Here is a 21,954-nt window from a genome sequence, read left to right as displayed (position 1 = left end):
GATACAAGGCCCTCAGAGCCATGCAGGCAATGGGCAGAACTGAGAGGAAGACTAGCTCCACACATGTGCCCTCTGTTAATGCAGCTGTGACCTGGCCCCTAGAGAAGACGCTGCCAGCCATAGCACAGAGGAGTGGGCATCAGCAGACCCCAGGCCTCCGGGCTAGGAGCCATGGCCTCCCCTCCTCTGGTCCCATGTCACAACTTAAGCGGAGGAGGTAGGGCTGGTGGAAATGAAAAGAGAACAATGTCTTCTAAGATACCTCCTCCTTTCAGCCCTCAACCCTGGAACAAAATCCTTGGGTTAAGGATACCCTTAGGCCTGACTCCAGCCCAGCAAAGCAGGCTCAGAGCTGTGTGAGGTAAGGAAAGGCTGGGAAGAGGGTGAGGAATTTGGTAGACAGACCTAGGCCTCAGTCATGGTTGTCTGGACAAGGCACCAGACAGGATGATGCTGAACAAAGAAAGGGACACTTCTAAGCACTACAGTTAACTCATGTTACAGGGTCTGGACAGTCACAAGGCACAAGGGAGATGCAGGGAATAAAGAATGAATGATTCTGTGTCCCCTTTCACTTTCCGCAGGGCATAGACATGCACTGCCTGCCCCTGTCCTTGACAGTCCTACCTATTCTGTATCTCAGGGCCTGGGATATTATCTGACATTAATTAAATACTCAGTAAATATATCACATGCAACATACACATATACACATCACACCCACAACCTGCATGTGGATGTGTTTGTGGGCAATGCACTCACTTCTTCTGTATCCAGAATACAGAAATGCTTCACAATTCTCCCCTGTGTCTACTGTGCTTTGGGCGGGTTTGAGCTCCCTTCTGCTTAGGAAACTGAGATGTGGCATGTCCTTATGAGGTCAATACAAACAAGAAGGTGCCACAACTTAGAACATGATACTCAGATGTGTTGGAAAAATTCAAGTGAATATGTGATTTTACAGCATAATAAATATTCTTTAGTATGGGCTCTTCTCTGACACCTGTTGCTCTATAATCTCTAAGTATGAAACTCATGTTGACCCTAGCAAATCAGCTTGCCATACATGTGAACCAGCAGTGAGTGCTAGTGTGTTCAGGGGATTCACAGTGGGACTTCATTGCTCTTGGAAGGCCAAGCGAACTAGTCTTATTGCAGAACCACATTTTATATCTCTTCAGTTTCTAATAAAGTGGGTCTATTCAATGCTGCCAACAAATGGGTGCTGCCTTTCCTAAGAACCTTATACACCTGGGTGCAATGACCCTCCTACAGCTGCCAGTGGGGCTCAGGGGGCACATCCACCCGACAAGAGAAAACTGAGGCCCTGAGGGAATGACTTGCCACATGTCCTACACTATCCAGGGGCAGGGTGGGAGGGCAGATGCAGTGCGGTCAGCCTCCAAACCCAGGGCCTGCCCTTCATCCTGTGTTGCCCTGAAAGGGGATTAGAGGTACTGGTGGGTCTCAGGAAGGAGAGCGGCCTGGTGGTGACTGGCCAAGTCAGGAGCCCAGCCTCTAACCAGCATTAGCTGGCTACATCACTGGAGAGGGGCTCCCCAGTCTGACCCAGCTGCCCTCCTGCATGATGTGACATGTCCTTCCCCACAAGGGCATGTCCAGGAAAGACAAGTACCCTGAAGCACTGAGCACTCTAAACATAGGATACCACATCACCACCCATCCACTCAGGAGCCTCAAATACCAAGAAAGACCTTTGAACCAAACAAGAAACAAACTCTCTAGGCAGCTAAAATAGGTGCTATCCAATTCATAATCATAGAGGTGGCCTCTGCTGGAGCCTATTTGTTCTCTTAGAGCAGCCCTAGCTCTTGGCTTTCCTCATCCAAAGCATCTTGGAATGAAAAACTTGTCAAGGGCCCCAGAAGGCACTTCCTTACCAGCAGCAAGATATGACAGACCAGAATTTCACCATCAGGTAAGAGACAGGCAACTACGTAAAACAGATGCAAGAACTCTAACCATGCAGCACTGATGGCCTTAAAAATCCCCACACCTCTTCAGAGTCTCTAAAAGCTTTATGTTAGTATTCCTTCTTTGCTATCATCCTCATTACTGGGAGTGTACTGAGAACCCACCACATACCAGGTTATTTACATTATTTCAGTTAGTCCTTATATAAGCTCATGGCTATCCTATTTTACAGTTAAGTAAACCAGCATTCAGAGGGTTAGCTGCTCAGAGCTCTACACCTGGTACTGGGCAAGAAGGAACTCCCATCCAGGTATGGGAGGCCCCAAAGTCCAGATTTCCTCTGCCTACACCACACTGCTCCCCACCAGGGCTGGGGCCCAAGACTGAGGAGGGCAGCCTGAGACTTCAAGAAAAAGCAAAACCACTATCTGTGAATTCTGCTTAAGAAGACATGATTTTAGGGGTGCCTGGGTGGCTCAGTCGGTTAAGCGTCCAACTTCGGCTCAGGTCATGATCTCACGGTTCGTGGGTTTGAGCCCCGCTTCGGGCTCTGTGCTGACAGCTGGCTCAGAGCCTGGAGCCTATTTCAGATTCTGTATCTCCCTCTTTCTCTGATCCTCCCCTGTTCATGCTACCTGTCTCTCTCTCTCTCAGAAATAAATAAAACATTAAAAAATTTAAAAAAAGAGGACATGATTTTAGAACATCTTCCATTCAAAATAGATTATGAGAAACACTTAAAGAAAGGCTTTATGTTTTGGAAAAATCAACTCATTTAACTTATTTGAATATGTATTCTTTAACAAATGGATCTTGAATAAAGCATTATTTAATGACTGTTTTAAATCATTTATTCAAACCTGGGCCTGGGGAAAGAGTTCATCCACCATCAACAGTTTGTATCCATCTGTCCAGTAGGTAATAAGGACAGCACACTCCTTGAGGGTTTCTGAGAAGCCCACCAGCTCATTCATTCACTCAAACTGTAAATTGATCCCTTTCTGGGGTGCTGCAAGATCCTGGGTGGTCAAATTCTGGTTTTGATGAAGCAGAAATGCATACTGGCTCATGACCAGGAAGAGAACAGGGTGTTGTTATGGATGTGGGTTATGGACCACATTATGTTTAATGCCCCCCATCCTGGAATTAAGTAAAAGAGAAGAAGGGGAGAGAATAGGTGTATAAGTGAGAAAAAGAGAGGATTCAAGGTCTCAAAATTTCTCTGTCCTTGGAGAATGAAAAAGGAGTACTCGATATGGGAACCAGTTTTGCCTAGAGGAAGTTTGTCATTAATTTCTTCTGCTTAGGTAGGAAAAGGAAGAAAAAAAAAAAAAAGAATAACTTACACGCAGTTGTCATAGCAACCACAATAAGTTTTGAGCTCTTGGACTCAATAGGAAAGAAATCAATTTTCACTTGCCTCACTCCCCATCCTATCCAGACAACTTCTTGGAGGGAGGGGGCTAAACCCTGGCCTTCCTTCTACCAAGCAGGGTTCTTGCATCCAGGATGGCTTACAGGGGCTATTGGGTAGGATAGACCAGTACACTTTCATCACAGGTCCTGGGTCATGCCTGCCATTCTGGGTCCCCTGTAGGCCCAGGAGGACAGAGGGGTGGGCCCTGCGTTTGGGTAAGATCTGCTGGTGGATACCATATCCTAAAGAGAGAACCACAGACTGAAACTGTTGTGTGCATGCTGGTGCCACTGCCATCTGCTTAGAACACAGAGCTTGTGGACATCTAGGTCTGTGTGAACATGCTGGACTCACCCTGACAGCCAGGCCATCTGTCCCAGTCCCATCCCTTCACCCACGCAGCCCTGACCCTACCTCGTTGATGGCCAGCTGCTCACCACCCCCTCCAGGGTGGCTGTAGTGGTGGCTGGAGCTGTGCAGGTCCTCATACAGGTCTTCCTCACTCCCCGCCTCGTCAGCACGGATGCCCGTGTCCAGAACTCCATCAGGGATAGCTGGAAGGAGAGACACCAGCTGGCAAAGAGGAGCTGAGGAAGAGGGGCAGGCAGAGAAGGAGACGAACTTTTTTGGGATAAATGCTCCTTTAAGAGGAGGGAGAAAGACCTGAGAACTAGTTTCTCAAACCATTTTTGCTGTGAACACATTATTTAGTTGAAAGAGGACCCTGGTTGCCTTTCACCCCATCACTGTTGATCACCTACCATTCAATCCCCACCAACTCCATAAACAGGGAACCTTGGGTATCGGCTAGACAGAGTATGGCACTCAAGAGCCCCTCCAGCTGAGCCAATGTGCCAGGTATGGTAGAAGACCCTTAAGAATAATGCTAACACTTTATTATGAAATATATATATATATATCTCCAAAGAAATATATGGTATATACATTTAAATATAGTTAGAAAATTAATAAAATGAACTCCCATAGTACTTATTCTGCTTAAGAAAAACACCAGTCTTAGAATTCGACCGCCTGTATGCACTACTCCAATCATATTCCCCTCTCTTCTCTCTTTCCTTTAGAGCTATCCAATATTTCAAAGTTCTATAAATCATACCCATTCTGTGTTTAGCATTTATTTCTGTCAAGTTTTGCATCGTTTGACGTTACATAAATGGGACCATCCAGTAGCTTTTCTTTGGCTGACTTTTCCTTCCTTCCTTCCTTCCTTTCTTCCTCCTTCCCTCTCTCCCTTCCTCCCTCCCTCCTTCTCTTCCTCCCTTCCTTCCTTTCTTTTTTACTCAACAGCTTTTTTTGGGTTATGCAGCTGTGACTGATTCAGTTTCACTGATGCACAATCTTGCATTTTATGAATATGTCAAATTTTACAAATCCATTGCACTGCTGGAGAGCACTGGATGCTTTTCTGTGTTGTTGCCAGTGTGAACAATGTCATTGCAAACATATCTACAGACCTCCTGGGCACATGTCCCAGAGTTCCACTTTGGACAGTGTTTCTCAACTCCTTTTCATTATTAACCCCTAAAGAGCCTTTTATACTCTAATCATCCTAATCATCTCAATGAAAATTTAATACCACAAATATATCAAATGTTATGTTCTGTGGCTCTTTGGAAGGCCACAAACTATTGCAATACCTAAGATTTTTGCCCCATTTGTCAAAATCATTACCCTGGTGTGAATTCATGCTCTAGGGGGCAGGTGCCCAGGTATGGCATTCCTGGGTCGTAGGTATGCCGAACTGTTGCCCAAAGCTATTTTACCTCTTAAGACCTCCGACAGTGTGTATGAAAGTTCCCATCACTCTGAGGACTGGCATTGTCAAACACTGCTGACAGGCTGATGGGTATGGAATGGTATCTTACTGTGATTTGAATTTACCAGTCTCTGATCACTAATGAGGTGAACAGCTTATTTATGCTTTAGGGTCACTAGTATCTCCTTTCATATAAAATATCTATGTCAACTGAGCTTGTTGATCTTTAATGTAATCATTAATGTAAAAAAATCTATTTCTATGTATGTATATATGCACATACACTGTCTCCATTCTCCATACTAAATCTTTGTCACCCACATGTATCATAAGTACAGTCTCCCACTTTGTGGTTTGTCTTGTCTCTTTAAGTTGCTTTTGATGAACAGAAGTTCTTAATTTTCATATAGACAAATTTATCAATCTTGTCTTGCATGGTTTATATTTTTTGTGTTTAGGAAACTCTTCCCCACCTCAAAGTTATAAAGATATTTTCCTATGTTATCCTTCAATGTTTTATAGTGTTTTTTTTTTTAAGTAGGTTTCATGCCCAGTACAGAGCCCGACATGGGGCTTGAACCCATGGCCCTGAGATCAAAACCTGAGCTGAGATCAAGAGTCAGACGCTTAACTGACTGAGCTACCCAGATGTCCCCTATAGTTTTTCTTTTGACATTAGGTTTTTATTGCACTTGGGAATATGTGTATTGTATATTATGTATTGTGTGGGTTGGAATCTGCAGTACTGTGGTTTATCATAAATATATATTTGGTCTTCCACTCCATCCAGGCAAAGAGCTCCTAAAATCCTTGGGATATCCAGTGATAAGAAAGAGAAGGGTTTTTTTTTTTTTTTATGTTAATGATGACTTCTAGAAAGCCCCTAGGTAACCTAGGATGGGGCTGGTTGCCAGGGGAAACAACCCTGAGATTAGAGGTTTAGAACCTTTAGTCCACCCCCCAACCTACCTCTGGGGAGAGAAGGGGGACTGGAAGTTGAGCCAATGGCCAGTGATTTAGCCAATCATGCCTGTGTAATGAAGCCTCTTTAAAAACCCCAAGGACAGTGTTTGGAGAGCTATTGGGTTGGTGAACACAGGGAGATTGGGGGAGAGTGGCGCACCCGAAGAGGGCATGGCAGCTCTGTGACCCTTCCTGCATAATTTGCCTGTACATCTCTTCCATGTGGTTGTTCCTGAGTTAGACGCTTTTATAATAAATCAGTAATCTAGTCAGTAAAATGTTTCTCTGAGTTCTGTGAGCTGCTCTAGCAAATTACTTGAACACAAGGTAGGGATCAGTTGGAAACTCCAATCTACAACCTGTTGGTCAGGAGCACCTGGGGTTTGTGACCAGTGTCCGAAGTGGGAGAAGAAGGGCAGTCTTACAGAGCTGAGCCCTGTTAATCTGTGGGATCTGATGCTATCTCCAGGTGGAGAGTGTGAGAATTTAGTTGAATTGTACGACACCCCGCTGGTGTCTGAGAATTACTTGGTGGCGGGAACACACATGATAATGGGGTCCAGAACCTTTAGAATCCAATTTCATTTTTTTCTTTAAGAATAAGCATTTGTCTGAGCACATTTATGGAATAGACAGTCCTTTCCTATGGATCCACAATGTCTGCTCTGTCCTTAAGTTAAATTGTTGAATCTATTCTTGTGGGAGGCAGAGTAATGGACCCCAAAAGATGTCAAAATCCTAATCCCTGGATCCCATGAATATGTTATTTTACATGACAAAGGGGAATTAAAGTTGTAGATGGAATTAAGTCTGCAAATCAGCTGACCTCAAAATAGGGAGATTATCCCGGATTACCCGGGTGAGCCAAACATAGTTGAAAATATTAACTTTCAAGACTCACCTCAAGCATTACCTCCTCTGTGCAAGTCTTATATGACACCATCACTCCAAGGACTGACATCGGCTTCTATCTCACTCCCGAGGTGCTTTGTACAGACAATGGTTATGGCATTTATCATACGTCCCCTATATATTGCATTGTCTGACTGTCTCTCCCAAAGGCAGTAACCATGCCTTATTCATTGATGTAGACTTCTGTAAGTGTTAAAGAAATGAATGAGTAGACAGATGGGTGGGAGAATGGTGTACAGAGGAATGACAGAACAGATGAATAAAAAAGTGGAGAGATGAATAAATGAACACAGGGAGGGCTGGAAAAGAAACAGATGAAGGCAGAGCCTATGAGGCCTGGCAGAGCCAATACCAGGAATACAGTTAAAGCTTCATGCACGTGGCTGAATATGGTGACAGAAGCACATGACTTGATGAGAGCAACGCCCTGTCTCTGGAACTGACCCAAGAAGCCCTGGCAGCAGTGGCCTGAGCCCACCCTGGGGGCAGGAGCTAATAGCTCTGCCCCAGAAGCACATGACTTGATGAGAGCAATGCCCTGTCTCTGGAACTGACCCAAGAAGCCCTGGCAGCAGTGGCCTGAGCCCACCCTGGGGGCAGGAGCTAATAGCTCTGCCCCTGATCCACATAGTCGACAGTCCCAAGGAGCCCTCATTATTTTTATTTCACTTATGTTTTAAACTGTTTTATAATGGAAAGTTTGAAATATGTACAAAGGGAGAGATGACAGTGTAATGAACCTTGTACACCGATCATCCAGCTTCAACAATTCTCAAACATGAGGGCAATCTGGCTACACCATCTATAATCCCCTCCCCACAGATCCAAGGTGTGACATAATTCCATCTGTAAATACTGTAGTACATATTTATAAGAGATGAGGATTCTGTCTTTATATACATATAAAAAGATAGCTGCAATACACATCTAAAACAAACTGTACCCGTCAAAATTTGTCTGAGTGGCATAACTTCTCCTCTAGGGCATTAAAGAACTTTTTTATTTTGAAATAACCATAGAGTATAGGGAATTGTAATGGTAGTGAAGAGGTCCTGTGTACCCTTCACACAATGATTACCACTTACGGAATTCTAATATAATACCACAGCCAGGAAAATGACCTTGGTACAATGTGTGTATATGTTTCTAAGTCATTTTCTCACATGTGTATATTTGTGTAACCACCACAACAACCAGTATGTAAGCTTTGGAGGTTGGCTTTTTTCACTCAGCCAAAGGCCCTTGAGATCCATCCAAGCTGTTTGTATTTAAACCTCATTCCCTTTCATTGCTTACTAATATTCCATGCAATGGGTGTACAGGTTTATTTAACCAGTCAACTCACTAACAGACATACAAGTGATTTCCAATTTTACACTGTTACAAATAAAGGTACTATGAACACTTGTGTACAAGTTTTCATTTCTCTGGGATAAATGTAATTGACCACGAGTGTAATTGCCAAGTCATATGGCAGAGCTCAAGGCAGGGCTCGATCTCATGAACTATGAGATCATGACCTGAGCTGAAATCAAGAGTCAGACATTCAACTGACTGAGCCACCCAGGAGCCCCAAATGTTTAGTTTTTAAAAAACTGCCAAACTGTTTTCCAGAGTAGTGGTACCATTTTACATTCTCACCAACAATGTATGTTTCTCAAGAATCCTTACCTGAATTTGGTATTGTCACAATCTTATATTTCAGACATTCTGATAGGTACAGTGATATTGCATCACGGTCTTAACTTGCATTTCCCAAAGAGCAGGTGCTGTTGAACATTTTTTCATGTGCTTATTTGTCATCCATATATCTTTAATGGTGCAGTAGTCCTTCAGGGTTGTTTTTTTTTTTTGCCTCTTTCCTAATTAGATTGTTTATGTTTTTGTAATGTTGAGATTTGAAAATTCTTAAAAAACACTTTTTTTTTTTAAATAAACTCTGCCCTCACATGGGGCTCCAACTCATGATCCCAAAATAAAGAGTTATGTGCTCTCCCAACCGAACCAGTCAGGAACCCCTGAAAATCCTTTTTTTTAATTTTTAATTTTAAATTATATATATTTTAAATATTTTATTTTATTTTTAAAGTTTATTTATTTTGACAGAGAGAGAGAGTGCAAGTGGGGGAGGCTCTGCACTATCAGTGTGAAGTCTGACATGGGGCTCAAACTCATGAATTGTAAGATCATGACCTGAACCAAAGTCAGATGCTTAACCGAGTCACCCAGGCTCCCCTAAAGATTTTATTTTTAAATAATCTCTACACACAACACGAGACTCGAACCCACAAGACTAAGATCAAGAGTCGCATGCTCTACTGACTGAATCAGTCTGGTACCCCTGAAAATTCTTTATATTTTCTAGATGTGAATCCTTTGTCAGATATGTGATTTGCAAATATTTGCTCTTAGTCTGCAGCTTATTTTTTAATCCTCTTAAATAAAGGTTTTTATGGGGGAAAAATTTTAATTTTGATAAAGTTCAATGCATTGATTTTTCCTTTCATGGGTCATGCTTTTGGAATCATGTCCTAAGAACTCATCACAAACCCTAGTTCCAAAAGATTTGCACTTACATTTTCTTCTAAAAGCTTTTTACCTTTTACATGTAAATCTATGATCCATTTTGAGTTATTTTTATTTTTTTATTTTTTGTCAACTGTTGTATACCTAGATAAACTAGATGATATGGACAGATTCTTAGGAACACACACTTAACGAAACCAACTCAAGAAGAAACAGAAAATCTTAATATACCTAATATTAGTAAGGAGATTGAAGCAGTAATCTACTCAAAAGAGAGAAGTCTAAGATTAGAGGGCTTCACTAGTGAATTCTACCAAACATGTGAATAAAAATTAGCACCAGAGGTGCCTGGGTGGCTCAGTTGGTTAAACGTCCGACTTCAGCTCAGGTCATGATCTCATGAACGCTGGGATCGAGCCCTGCATCTGGCTCTGCATGGACAGCTCAGAGCCTGGAGCCTGCTTAGGATTCTCTCTCCTTCTCTCTGCCCCTCCTCTGCTCATGTGTGTCTTCTCTCTCTTTCTCTCTCTCAAAATAAATAAACATTAAAAAAGGAAATAATAAAAATACTTAGAAATAAGTTTAATGAAGAAGGCCAATGATGTGTACACTAAAAATTATGAAACACTGCTGAAAGGTGTTACAAAAAAACCTAATAAATGGAAAGACTTTAGAACAATCAAGCAGATAATAGAGTTTCTGTATACCCCACACTCAGTTTCCCTTATTATTAAGATCTTGAGCTACATTAGTTACAATGAGTGAACCAATACTGATATATTATTATTAACTATAGTCCATACTCTTCTTCAGCTTTTCCTTAGTGTTTCCTTAATACCCTTTTTCTGTTCCAGAATCCCATATCACATTTAGTGATCTCCTCAGCTCAAGATTTTTTATTTAGGTTACACAAAGGCTCACTTATTTAAGCTTCTGAGAGTTTTGTTCATTTGGCAAATAAAACTTTATGGCATCTATAGCACCAGACCTGAATCTCCTCTGTCCCACAAGGTCTGCTTGTAGGGTTTTATCATAGGAAAGACCCTGAACTTCTCTTGTCCCTGATAGTCTCTTATCCTTTTATGGAGGGAGAGAATAACTTTTTCTGAACATTTAGAATGTGTTGTTTGCTTTACACATTAGATTCAAGCCTACCTATGAGATGGGTAATATTAGACACATTGCATAGATTAAGACTTGAGGCCCCTGGAGGTTAAGATGCTTGTGAAGGTCTCACAGACAGCTAGTAGCAAGGGCAGGATAAAACTTGCCCAAATGCCCGCACTCTTTCCTGAACCTCCTGAGGGCCTCCTTGCTGTCTTGCATTCATGTGCACACAGCTTCTTGCTTCCCACTGTCCTTCTTGTGCATCAACCACCCTCCTACACCTGGCTGCTTGATGTTTCCCTATTACTCAAAGAATTAAGTACCTGGGAAATCAAAGTGCAGGTCTCCATATCTAAAAGAGGCTTTGTGATCACACTTACTTCAAAAAGCAGCTACATTAAAAATGTGACATGTCATGCTTTAGCAAGAAGTGAAGTGTGGTTTTTGACACATGGCAATTTTATGTTAGGCAAATGCGAAGTGCTAAGTTTGTCAATAACTGTTCCTCTAAGTTTAGACTCACAAAGTTTACATAATGACTTTGATTTTGTATTTAATATAACCAGCCCACAATATCCTAGATCATAGACATTTGGAGTACACATCCAAAGGTGGCAATATCTTTCACCAAATTTCTGGTAAAGTTTTAGTAAATCAATATAATACACTACCCTGTAATATAATAAAATGCTATCACATGCTTAATAAAAATTTTCATCTTTACCTCAATACCCTGCAATGCAATAGAATTATATCATATATTACTGTAATAATAAACTTCACTGCAAAAAATTAAGTACCAAATAAAATATCATGATTGTTTATGGTAGGTTATAGCTGAGTCAGTTATTTTATTTTTTTTTTAATTTGCCATTTTGTTTTTTTTTTGAGTCAGTTATTTTAAATAAATTGAGCCTTTAAAATGATGCAACTTCCTTCTTTTAGTGTATAAACTGCTTAAATTAAATGCAACAGCATAATCTCATGTTATTTAAAAGGTGCTTCTGCACAAACATTTAAAGAAGACTTAATGGCAATCTTTCTCAAACTCTTCCAAAAAACTGAAGAAGTGGGAACACCTCCATACTCATTTTATGAGTCCATAATTACTCTGATGCCAAAGCCAGACAAAGACAAAATGTGAAAACTGTAGACCAATAGCCCTAATGAATATTGATGTAAAAGTCATCAAAAAAATACTAGCAAACCAAATTAAACAGCACATTAGGAGAATCATGCACTATGACCAAGTAGGATTTATCCTTAGGATGCAAGACTGGTTCAACATATGATAATCAATGAATGTGATACACCACATTAACAAAATAAAGGATAAAAATCACATGACCATTTCAAGAGATGCAGAAAAAGTATTTGACAAAATTCAATACCCAGTCATGATAAAAAAAAATCTCAACAAACTAGGAATAGAAGTACCTTCACATAATAAAGGCCATGTATAAAAGTACCACAGCTGGCATGGTAATCAATGGTAAAAACATGAAAGCTTTTCCTCTAATATCAGGAATAAGACAAGGATTGCCCACTCTCACCACTTCTATTCAACACAGTACTGGGAGTTCTAGCCAGAGTAATTAGGAGGGAAAGGCATCCAAATTGGAAAGGAAGTAAAATTTTTCCTGCTTCCAGATGACATTATCTTATATATAGAAAACCATAAAGACTTTTAGAAAAACTATTAGAATTAATGAGTGAATTCAGTGAAGGATGGATATACAAAATCAAGATACAAAAATCAGTTGTGTTTTTTATGCACTAACAAACAAAAACTATCTGAAAAGAAAAGGAAGACAATTCTGTTTAAAATAGCACCAAAAGAATAAAATACTTAGAAATGAGCCTAAGGAGATGAAAGACTTATCTACTGAAAACTATAGAACACTGAATAAAGAAATTAAAGAAGACAAAAATAAATGGAAAGACAACCTGTGTTCATGGATTGGAACACTTAATATTGTTGAAATGTTCATACTACTCACAGTGATCTATAGATCAATGTAATCTCTATCAAAATCCAAAAGGCATTTTTTTAGAAATAGAAAAAAAATTATATAATTCATATGGAAACACAAAAGACCACAAATAGCCAGATCAGTCCTGAGAAAGAAGAACAAAGCTGGAAGCATCACACTTCCTGATTTTAAACTCTATTACATTATAAAACTATACTACAGTAATTAAAACAATATGGTACTGACATAAAGACAGACATACAGACTAATGCAGCAGAACAGGGAACTTGGAAATACACCCATGAATATATGGTTAGCTGACCTTTGACAAGGATGCCAAGAATATACAATGATGAAAAGACAGTCTCCTCAACAGACGGGGTTGGGAAACTGGACCTTTATCTTATACCTATATCTTATACACAAAAGTCAACTGGATATCTTATACACAAAGGTCATACTGGACCTATATCTTATACACAAAGGTCAACTCAAAATGGATTAAAGACTTAGATGGAAGTCCTGAAACTGTAAAGAAGAAAACACAGGGGAAAAGCTTATGGCATTTATGTTGACAATGATTTAATGAGTATGACTCAAAAAGAATAAGGCAACAAAAACAAAAATAAGCAACTGGGATTACATCAAATTAAGAAGCTACTGCTCAGCAAAGGAAACAATTAACAAGGTGAAAAGGTAACCTATGGAATGGGAGATAGTATTTGCAAATCATATATCTGATAAGAAGTTAATCTCCAAAGGAACTTCTACAACTCAATAGCAGAAAAACTAAATAACCCGATTAAAAAATGGGCTAAAGACCTGAATATCTTCCAAAGAAGATATACAAAAGGCCCACAGGTAATATAAAGATGCTCAACATCACTAATTATCAGAGAAATAGAAATCAAAACCACTTTGAGATATTACTTCACACCTGTCAGGATGGCTAGTATTAAAAAATAAGAACAAAAAAACAGAAGACAAGTGTTGGAGAGGAAGTGGAGAAACTGGAACCTGTGTATACTCTTGATGGAAATGTTGCCATTATGGAAAACAGTGTGGAGGCTCCTCAAAAAATTAAAAATAGAACTATCATATGATCTACTAATCCCACTTCTTTTTTAAAAATGTTTGTTTATTTCTGAATGAGAGAGGGACAGAGTGCAAGCAGAAAGGGAGATACAGAATCTGAAGCAGGCTCCAGGCTTTGAGCTGTCAGCACAGATCCCTATGCAGGGCTTGAACCCATGAGCTGTGAAATCATGACCTGAGCCAAAGTAGGACGCCCAACTGACTGAGCCACTAAGGCACCCCTACTAATCCCACTTCTGAGTATTTATCTAAAAGAAAAAAATCAGAATCTCAAAGACATATTAGCATTCCCATGTTCATTGCAGCATTGTTCACAACAGCCAAAATGTGGAAACAATTTAAATGTCCATTGACAGATGAATAAAGACAATGTAGTGCATACATACTATGGAATAAAAAAGAAGGAAATTTTGCAATATGCAACATGGATCAACCTTAGGCACATTATGCTAAGTGAAACAAGCCAGTCACAGAAAGATAAATATCGCATGATTCCACTTATATGAGAGATCAAAAATAATCAAATTCATAGAATCAGAGAATGGAATTGTGGGTTGCCAGTGATAGGAGAGAAATGGTAGTTACTAACAAATGATCATGAAGTTTCAGTTAAGCAAGATCATAAGCTCTAGAGATTTGTTCTGCTGCATTTTACCTGTGATTAACAATAATTTGTTGTACACTAAAAAATTTGGTAAGAGGGTATATCTCATGTTAAATATTTTTACCAAAATAAAATAAAAATTAAAGAAAAATTGGCTTTGGTTCATCACGAGGTTGTCCTGCAGCAAGGTGAGGCCATGCATGTAAAGCTTTAATGTTCAGTTCATGGAGGCGAAGCATGGCAGTATCAGTTTCAGGTTGAGGTACCTTCTCAAATATTGTTATGTCTTCACATGCACAATGGAACCTTCAGTGTTAGCTGGGCTTTCCTTTTGATGGTTATTCTAGCTAACCTCTTTGTTTGGAAGATCTGTACCTCTCTTCAGCTAAGATGGAACATTCATGCATGCAGCCTTTCTTCAGCCTATAACCAAAAAAAAGGACCCTGCCTAACATACAGTTATACATTTTAAATAACAAATATAAATAAATATATTGCTACATTGGAGAGACCTAGAAGAACTTATGCCTTATACCAATCTTGATTATCATTTCTTTATAAATATTATTATAGGTATCCTTATGCCTCTTTCTACTGAGGCTAATGATTTTTCACTTTCAGCATTTAATATTTGAAGACATTGTATTTATCATTGGTCCCAGATAACTGCTGAAGTGAATCCTTTTGCAGTGATTATAGTTTTTTTTTTTAATCAGAATAGTTTCCTGGATCTTGAAGATGTAGTTTTTATACAAGTCTTTCATATTGTACATGTAAAGGAAATATTGGTAGACTTCACTTCCATCGTTCTGTCCACAGCGTCAGCTGTAGAATGTTCTTGCAACACGCCTTGACTCTTGTTGTATGAATAACTGGTTTCATGATGAAAGTGCTTTTCCACCCTGTGCTCTGAAGCCTATGGCTGTGTAATCATCAGCATGAGCTATCTTCTACTTGCCACAGCTACACCTGGTTTTACATTCAGATATGTGGACATTTTTGCAACATAGTCATTGTAACAGTTTCCCATGGATGGTTAGGATGTGCTGTGAAGCCTAGATTGTCATGTGCCCATGACGTGCTCTGCGAGGGCAGTGCTAGACAACAGTGAGGTAGCACCTGCCCGTGTCCCACCAGGTTGCTGAGCACTGCTCTCTCCTGGTGGTTTCACATCCTTCTGGTATTAAAGACTCACTTTGCTTCTCTAACCTGGTGCTTTCTCTTAAATTCCTGGCTCATAAATCCAACCTCGCTGCCTCTTCTGCTTGGAAGTCTGAGAGAATCTCAAAGTTCATATGCCTGAAGCAGAACTCCTGACCATCCACCCAACCTGCTTAGCTGACAGGCATCCTTGTCCCAACAGCTGACAACTACACTCTTTCAGTTGCTCAGAATGAGTCTTAGAGTTCTCCTTGACTCTTTTCTCTCACAATTCACATCCAAATCTATCAGCTCTGCTTTTACTTTTTTCCCCCAGAATCCAACCATTTCTCATCCCTCTACCACCAACCCCAGATGCAGGTCATATCACTGCCCCCTTCTTACAGAGTGACCAAGAGCCTCTTCGCTGTCTCCCTGTTTGAGCCCACGTCCTCTACACAACAGCCATAGTGTTCCTTGGTACAATACAATCAGATCACATCACTCCTCTGCCCAATACCTGTAAATGTTCCTATTTACTTTCCAATAAAAGTCAAATTTTCTTCCTGGCTTGTAGCCTGTCTGGTCTCATTTCTTCTCAAGGCCCCCACCCCTCCACTCCAGCTCTCCTGGGTTCCTGACCAATCCAAGGATTAACCAATTAAGAAAACAATTTTGATTGAAGCTACTGGGAACCACTAATGTGGACATTACTAGCATGCACTGCTGGCCAAAGTAGTTGACACAGAGAGGCATGTGTTTATATCCTGACATTTGAGGTTCAAGTCCTAGAAAATTGCTGCACTCAGACTTCCCAGAAATTCCATTTTTCTTCTTCTCTGCTACCATCCCTTTTCCTATCAATCTTGACACTGTCTATTCAAATGATCATATTCTTTTAGACAGATAAAATAAATTTACTGAAAACTACTTTTCTCCCATTGTCAAAATATTTTTCATAAAAATCCTGGCCATGGGTATGAACACTGTGAAACTTAGAGTAATCTGGGGATGGGGGAAAGGGGTTAAAGTTGGGATAAAGAGGGCTAAAAGAACAGGTATGCTAACATGCTTGGACTATTTTGTTTTACTACAAAGAAAATGCAGCCTAAACCTTTACGATTCAGATTCAGCAAATACTGCATTTATTCCTCTGTCATGTGAACTAAGTTATTTGTCTTCATTTTGCATTAGAGAAATGCTATAGCCTGGAGAGCTTGCCAAAATCACAGTGGTAAACTGTGGCAGAACGGACTTACAAACTTGAGTCTTATGTCTTCAAGTCTGACACACATATCTCTGCACTATCAATTTGCCAACTTCTTGGTGCTTTTCTTTTTCTGAAGATATGTCCAGAAAAAAGACATTGTCCATTTTGGATCTACTTTTAAAACACAAATGTGAATGAATTTGATTTCTGCAGTAGAAAAGTCCCCTGAAATATGATAAAATGTAGGACTTTATTACCAAGTGTGCAAATAACTTAATCTCAGTTACAATACTAACGCTCACTGTGACTTACACCCATCCTTAATTATTCTACTTAGAGGTGTTTAAGGTTAGGTAAAACTTATTTTCCCATGTCAGAAAATGTCAAAATATCTCCCTCAACTCAATAAATAAAATATTTTTATCTCAAGGGCTTCTAGTTAATAGTGCAATAAACTATCAGGAAAAACTCTTCCATGGGTAATTATACCCATTGGAAAAAATGTAAATGTCAACAATTTGATGGCCCAAAGCAGGATGAAACTAGAGGTGAGAAAAACAGAACACTACTGGGTGAGTTTCCTGCCCTTCTTGCTTTTTACCTTAGGGCAGACTCCAAGAGCTGGCTAAAACTCAGGTAGGAACCTGAAGTCACAGTCTCATTGTCAAGAGAATCAGAAAACAGGATTCAGGGTGATCATAAAAGCAGGAGTGAGGACGACAATCCCAGAAAAGAGACAATTGAGAAGAAACAGCTACAAATAATTTCTGGGTGGAACTCTGCCCAAATCTCTGGCTGACTCCTGAATTCTGGAGGTATGGGGAAGAAGTCTACCTAAGGCTAAAAAACTGAACAGGAATGTGAAGTTCTAATTCAGTCACCTTAATATCTTGATAAAAGAAAAGCAAACAAACAAACCCATACTACTTTTCAGACAAATAGATTACAGAGACTCTACAACTTATCATTCAATGAGCAATATACAATCCAAATTTATTAGATACATGAAGAAAAGGAAAATGTGACTGGTTCTTAAGAGAAAAGTCAGTCAAACAGTGATACTAACACTTAGGCAATCCAGATGTCAGAATTAGCAAATAAGTTATTGTGAAAATGCTCAAAAATATACAGGAAAACATGCTTTTAATGAATGAAGAAATACGAAATGGCAAAGAAATAGAAATTATAACAAAGAATCAAATGGATATTCTAGAACTGAAAAGTATAGTATCTTCGATAAAAATATTCACTGGAGATATCAGAGGAGAGAGTCAGTGAATTTTTTTTTAACGTTTACTTATTTTTGAGAGAGACAGAGTGCTAGCAGGGGAGGGGCAGAGAGAGAGAGGGAGACACAGAATCCAAAGCAGGCTCCAGACTCTGAGCTGTCAGCACAGAACCTGATGTGGGGCCCAACTTTGTGAACTGTGAGATCATGACCTAAGCTGAAGTATGACACTTAACGGACTGAGCCACCCAGGTGCCCCAAGAGTCAGTGAACTTAAAGATAAGCCAAAGAAATGATACAATCTGAAAAAGAGACTTTAAAATGTTGGAAAATAATGAACAGTACCATAGGGACTTGTGGAACAATATAAAATGATTTAACATTTGATATTTAACAGGAGAGAGCGAATGGGGCAGAAATAAGTCTTAAGAAATAATAGCCAAAAATTTCACAAATTTGGTACAGAGTCAAGGTTATCAGTGATCTCCAAGCAGTATAAATAGAAACATAATTAGATAGATGTTAGTTGAATGACAGTTGACTTCTCATTACGAAGACAGAAATGTGTGAGAGTATCTTTGAATTGCTGGGGGCTAGGGGAGAAGCTGTCAACTCAGAATTCCATATGAGCAAAAATGTCTTTTTTAAGAATAAAAGTAAAATAAAGACAACTAAAAAAATGAAAACTAAGAGTGTTAGTGATCAGTTGATCATTATTGCAAGAAATATTAAGTTCCTCAGATTTCAATGAAATGATAACTGATGATCCTTAAGAAGGAATGACAAGCACCAGAAGTGGTGAAAATGTTGGCACACACAACACATTCCTTAAAAAAAGTTAACTTCTTCAAAACACTTAAAGCAAAAATTATAACATTATTTTGTGAGGTTTATAGTTTATGTAGATGAATATATATGGCAGCCCTATCATAAAAGATGAGAAAGTGATAAATATCAGGTTCTTACATTTTACATGAAGTGGTATAGTTATTATTCTTGGTAGACTGTGAAAAGTTATATATGCTATATTCTCTAAAGCAAGAATTATAAAAGAATGCAAAGGAATAGTAGCAAGCCAATAGTAAATAAAAATGAGATTTAATAAAAGGAATCAATTAACCCAAAAGAAGACAAGAAAGAACCCAGTTAAAAGACAGAGACTGTTGTGAGAATAGTCCTTATTTCTTGATCTGGGTATGGGTTGCACAGGAATGAAAATTGTGAAATTCATCAAACTATACAGTAATTATTGTTGTACTTTTATGTATGTGTATTATAGTTCAAGAAAAGTTGTACAAAGAAAAAACATATTGATCTAACTTTGCTGCTTCTAGGATTTTATCCCAAGAAAATAAGTACTTATATAATAAAATATCATGCAGCCAAATTCAAAAGGATGATTTGTCTCTCTATATATTAAAACAGAAAGTCACTAAAAACATAGTACTGAACAAAAAGTAGGTTACAAGCTGATAAGTAGAATGTAACCTTATTTTTTAAAAATAGTGAAAAGACAAATAATAAAAAGATATACACATACAGGAAGTTATTTACCAAAGTGTTAACAGTGTTAATTTTTTGAATGGTGGGATTTCAAGTGAATTTAACTTTAATAATTTTCTGTTATTTTGAATTTTCTAAGAACATGTTATTTTCATAATTAGGAAAAGCAATAAAGCTGTTTATATTTAAAAAATACTTGGGAAAAGTCAATAAACTAGTTTTTAAAAAAGTAGGAATAACAGCTAAGAAAAGTTGGGTGAAATATAAAAAAAATCTGAGGGTACTAGGGAGATATTAAAGAAGTAGGAAATTACAGGGCTACGATGGAGGAGAGGGTGAGGTTAGGAAGGCATATGCAGCGTTTGGGCCAATTTTCATTTCAAGGATTTACCAATTTCAAACACAGGGACTGAAAAGCTGAGCAGAAATTTTGAACAGACACATGGGGCTGAGGGACAGGACATTCTAATGAGGAAAGACCCTAGTAAATTCCCAAAGCTTTGGGTTGGGACCTTGAGACCCACACCCTAGAAGTAAGAACAATCCAGACAGACCAGCTCTCATACAGGGTCTGATCCCAGATGTGAGGTGATTTAAGATTGATAGTGCCACTAGCTAACTGCCCATAAGAAATAAAGGCTTCTCTAGTGGGAGATGAGATCACTCAGAGCCACAAATTATTTCTCAAAGTGTTCATATACTATGTTCAGTATTCAATGAAAAATAATTAGGCATAAGACAAGATACAACCATGACACTGAAAGTTAAGAGAAATAATCAACAATAGAAACATATCCACAGTGCTCAAAATGAAGATGTGAGACCCAGGCTTTAAAATAACTATGGTTAACAGGGCGTTTGGATAGATTAGTCGGTTGAGCGTCTAACTCTTGATTTTGGCTCAGACTGTGAATTCAGGGTTGTGGGATGGAGCCCCCAGCTGGGCTCTGTGCTGAGTGTGGAGACTGTTGGGATTCTCTCCCCCTCCCTTTGTCCCTCTCCCGAGCTCACACACTCTCTCTCGCAAATAAAAAAAATAATTCAAATAACTATGTTTAATACATTGAAGAATTAAAAGAAAAGATTGGGAAGTTTAACATAGAACTAGAAATTATAAAAAGAACAAAATGGAAATCATAGACCTGAAAAGAGAAATAAGTGAAATTAAGAACCCACAGAAAATGTAACAGTGTATAGATATAGTTGAAGACAAAGATTTTTTTGTGAACTGGAACACAATTTGGAAAGAATATTGAGACTGAAGCACAAAGAGAAAGAAGGTGGAAAATATAGTAAAGAGTGTTGAGAGCATAAAAGATACAGTGAAAAAGACTAATATGGATGCAATTGGAGTGAAGAAAGAGAGGAGAGAGAACAAGGGCAGAAGAAACAGAGATACGGTCTGGGAATCATTCCTTACTGACAAAGGATGTGATGCCATAGTTTTAAGAAGCACAGTCAAACCTGATCAGGATGATTACAATGAAAAGTACTTCTAGCTCATCAGAGTAAAATTATTGGCAAAGACAAAGGGAAAATTATGAAAGCAGCCCTTGCTTTTAAGTAAAGTAAGACATATTGTTGCTAACAATAACAACAGGCCAGGAAGGAGTAAAGAAGCAGGTCAATCTAGGTGGACGTTGACTGTGCGCAGTAACAATATCTTGTGGAGTTTAAACTATAGAAGTAAAATACAAACAACAGGGTATAAAAGGTGGGAGGAGGTAAATTGAATGAAAGTGCACTGTCTTCGCATTGTCATGGAAGTGGTAAAAGTACCACATTATACTTTAACTAGTCAACAATGTTGTAATATGTAGGCTAACCACTAAATACATAATAAAAGAATGTATAATTAATTAAGTTAATGGAAGGGAAAATTGGGGGAGAACTGACTTCTTTACAGTAATGGATCTTCTAATCCCTTACCAGGGTATATCTCTTCATTGGTTCAGGTCTTCTAATTTCCTTCACTTATTAGTATAGCTTGCTGTGTACAGGTCTTAAATAACTTTTATTAGATTTATTCTTAGTGATTTCGTATTTTCAAATGCAATAGTAAATATGTTATTTTAAAATTTCATTTCCTAATTTTCTATGTAGAAATACAATTGATTTTTGCATATTGGGTTTGAATCTAGTGCCCTTAAAAATTCACTTATTAATTCTAATTGTGTCCTCGTATTTCTAGGCGCATCACTATCCTTCCTGATTACTTTCCAATGGAAAGACTCAGATTTCTTGAATTATGAAATCATGTCATTCTGAAATAATGAGGTTTTTCTTCTTTTTCTTTTGCCATTATTATTTCTTTTCTCCTGCCTTGTTGTTCTGGCTAAGATATCCAATACAATGTTAAACAGAAGTGGTGATGACCAGCAGCTGTGTGGTATTTCCAATCTCCAAGGAAAAGCTTCCAATATCTGACCATTAAGTATAGTGTGCAAGGGACTTTGTTGTTATTGGTCACACTTTTTAGTGTTAGTTTAAGTTAAAAAAAGCATGAATCAATGCTGATTTTATCACATGCTTTTTCTAGACCTATTAACATGATCTTATGATTT

The 21,954-nt window shown here is 38.8% G+C and overlaps 1 protein-coding gene across 2 annotated transcripts in view; it reads right to left on the bottom strand.

Moving 5' to 3' along the window:
- The window catches only part of ARHGEF4 (Rho guanine nucleotide exchange factor 4), a 135,977-nt gene that overhangs the window by 17,602 nt on the left and 96,421 nt on the right, over positions 1-21,954 (bottom strand). For both annotated transcript variants that reach the window (XM_039217646.1, XM_039217647.1), the window contains one exon: positions 3,767-3,906. In XM_039217646.1, coding sequence (XP_039073577.1) covers positions 3,767-3,906 — 140 coding nt within the window. The remainder of the gene's footprint in view (positions 1-3,766; positions 3,907-21,954) is intronic.

Source organism: Hyaena hyaena, unplaced genomic scaffold (genome assembly GCF_003009895.1).
Source record: "Hyaena hyaena isolate Hyena2069 unplaced genomic scaffold, ASM300989v1 scaffold_713, whole genome shotgun sequence".
NCBI lineage: Eukaryota > Metazoa > Chordata > Mammalia > Carnivora > Hyaenidae > Hyaena > Hyaena hyaena.
Note: the sequence above shows the minus strand (reverse complement) of the source record. Positions and strands in the feature narration are given on the sequence as shown.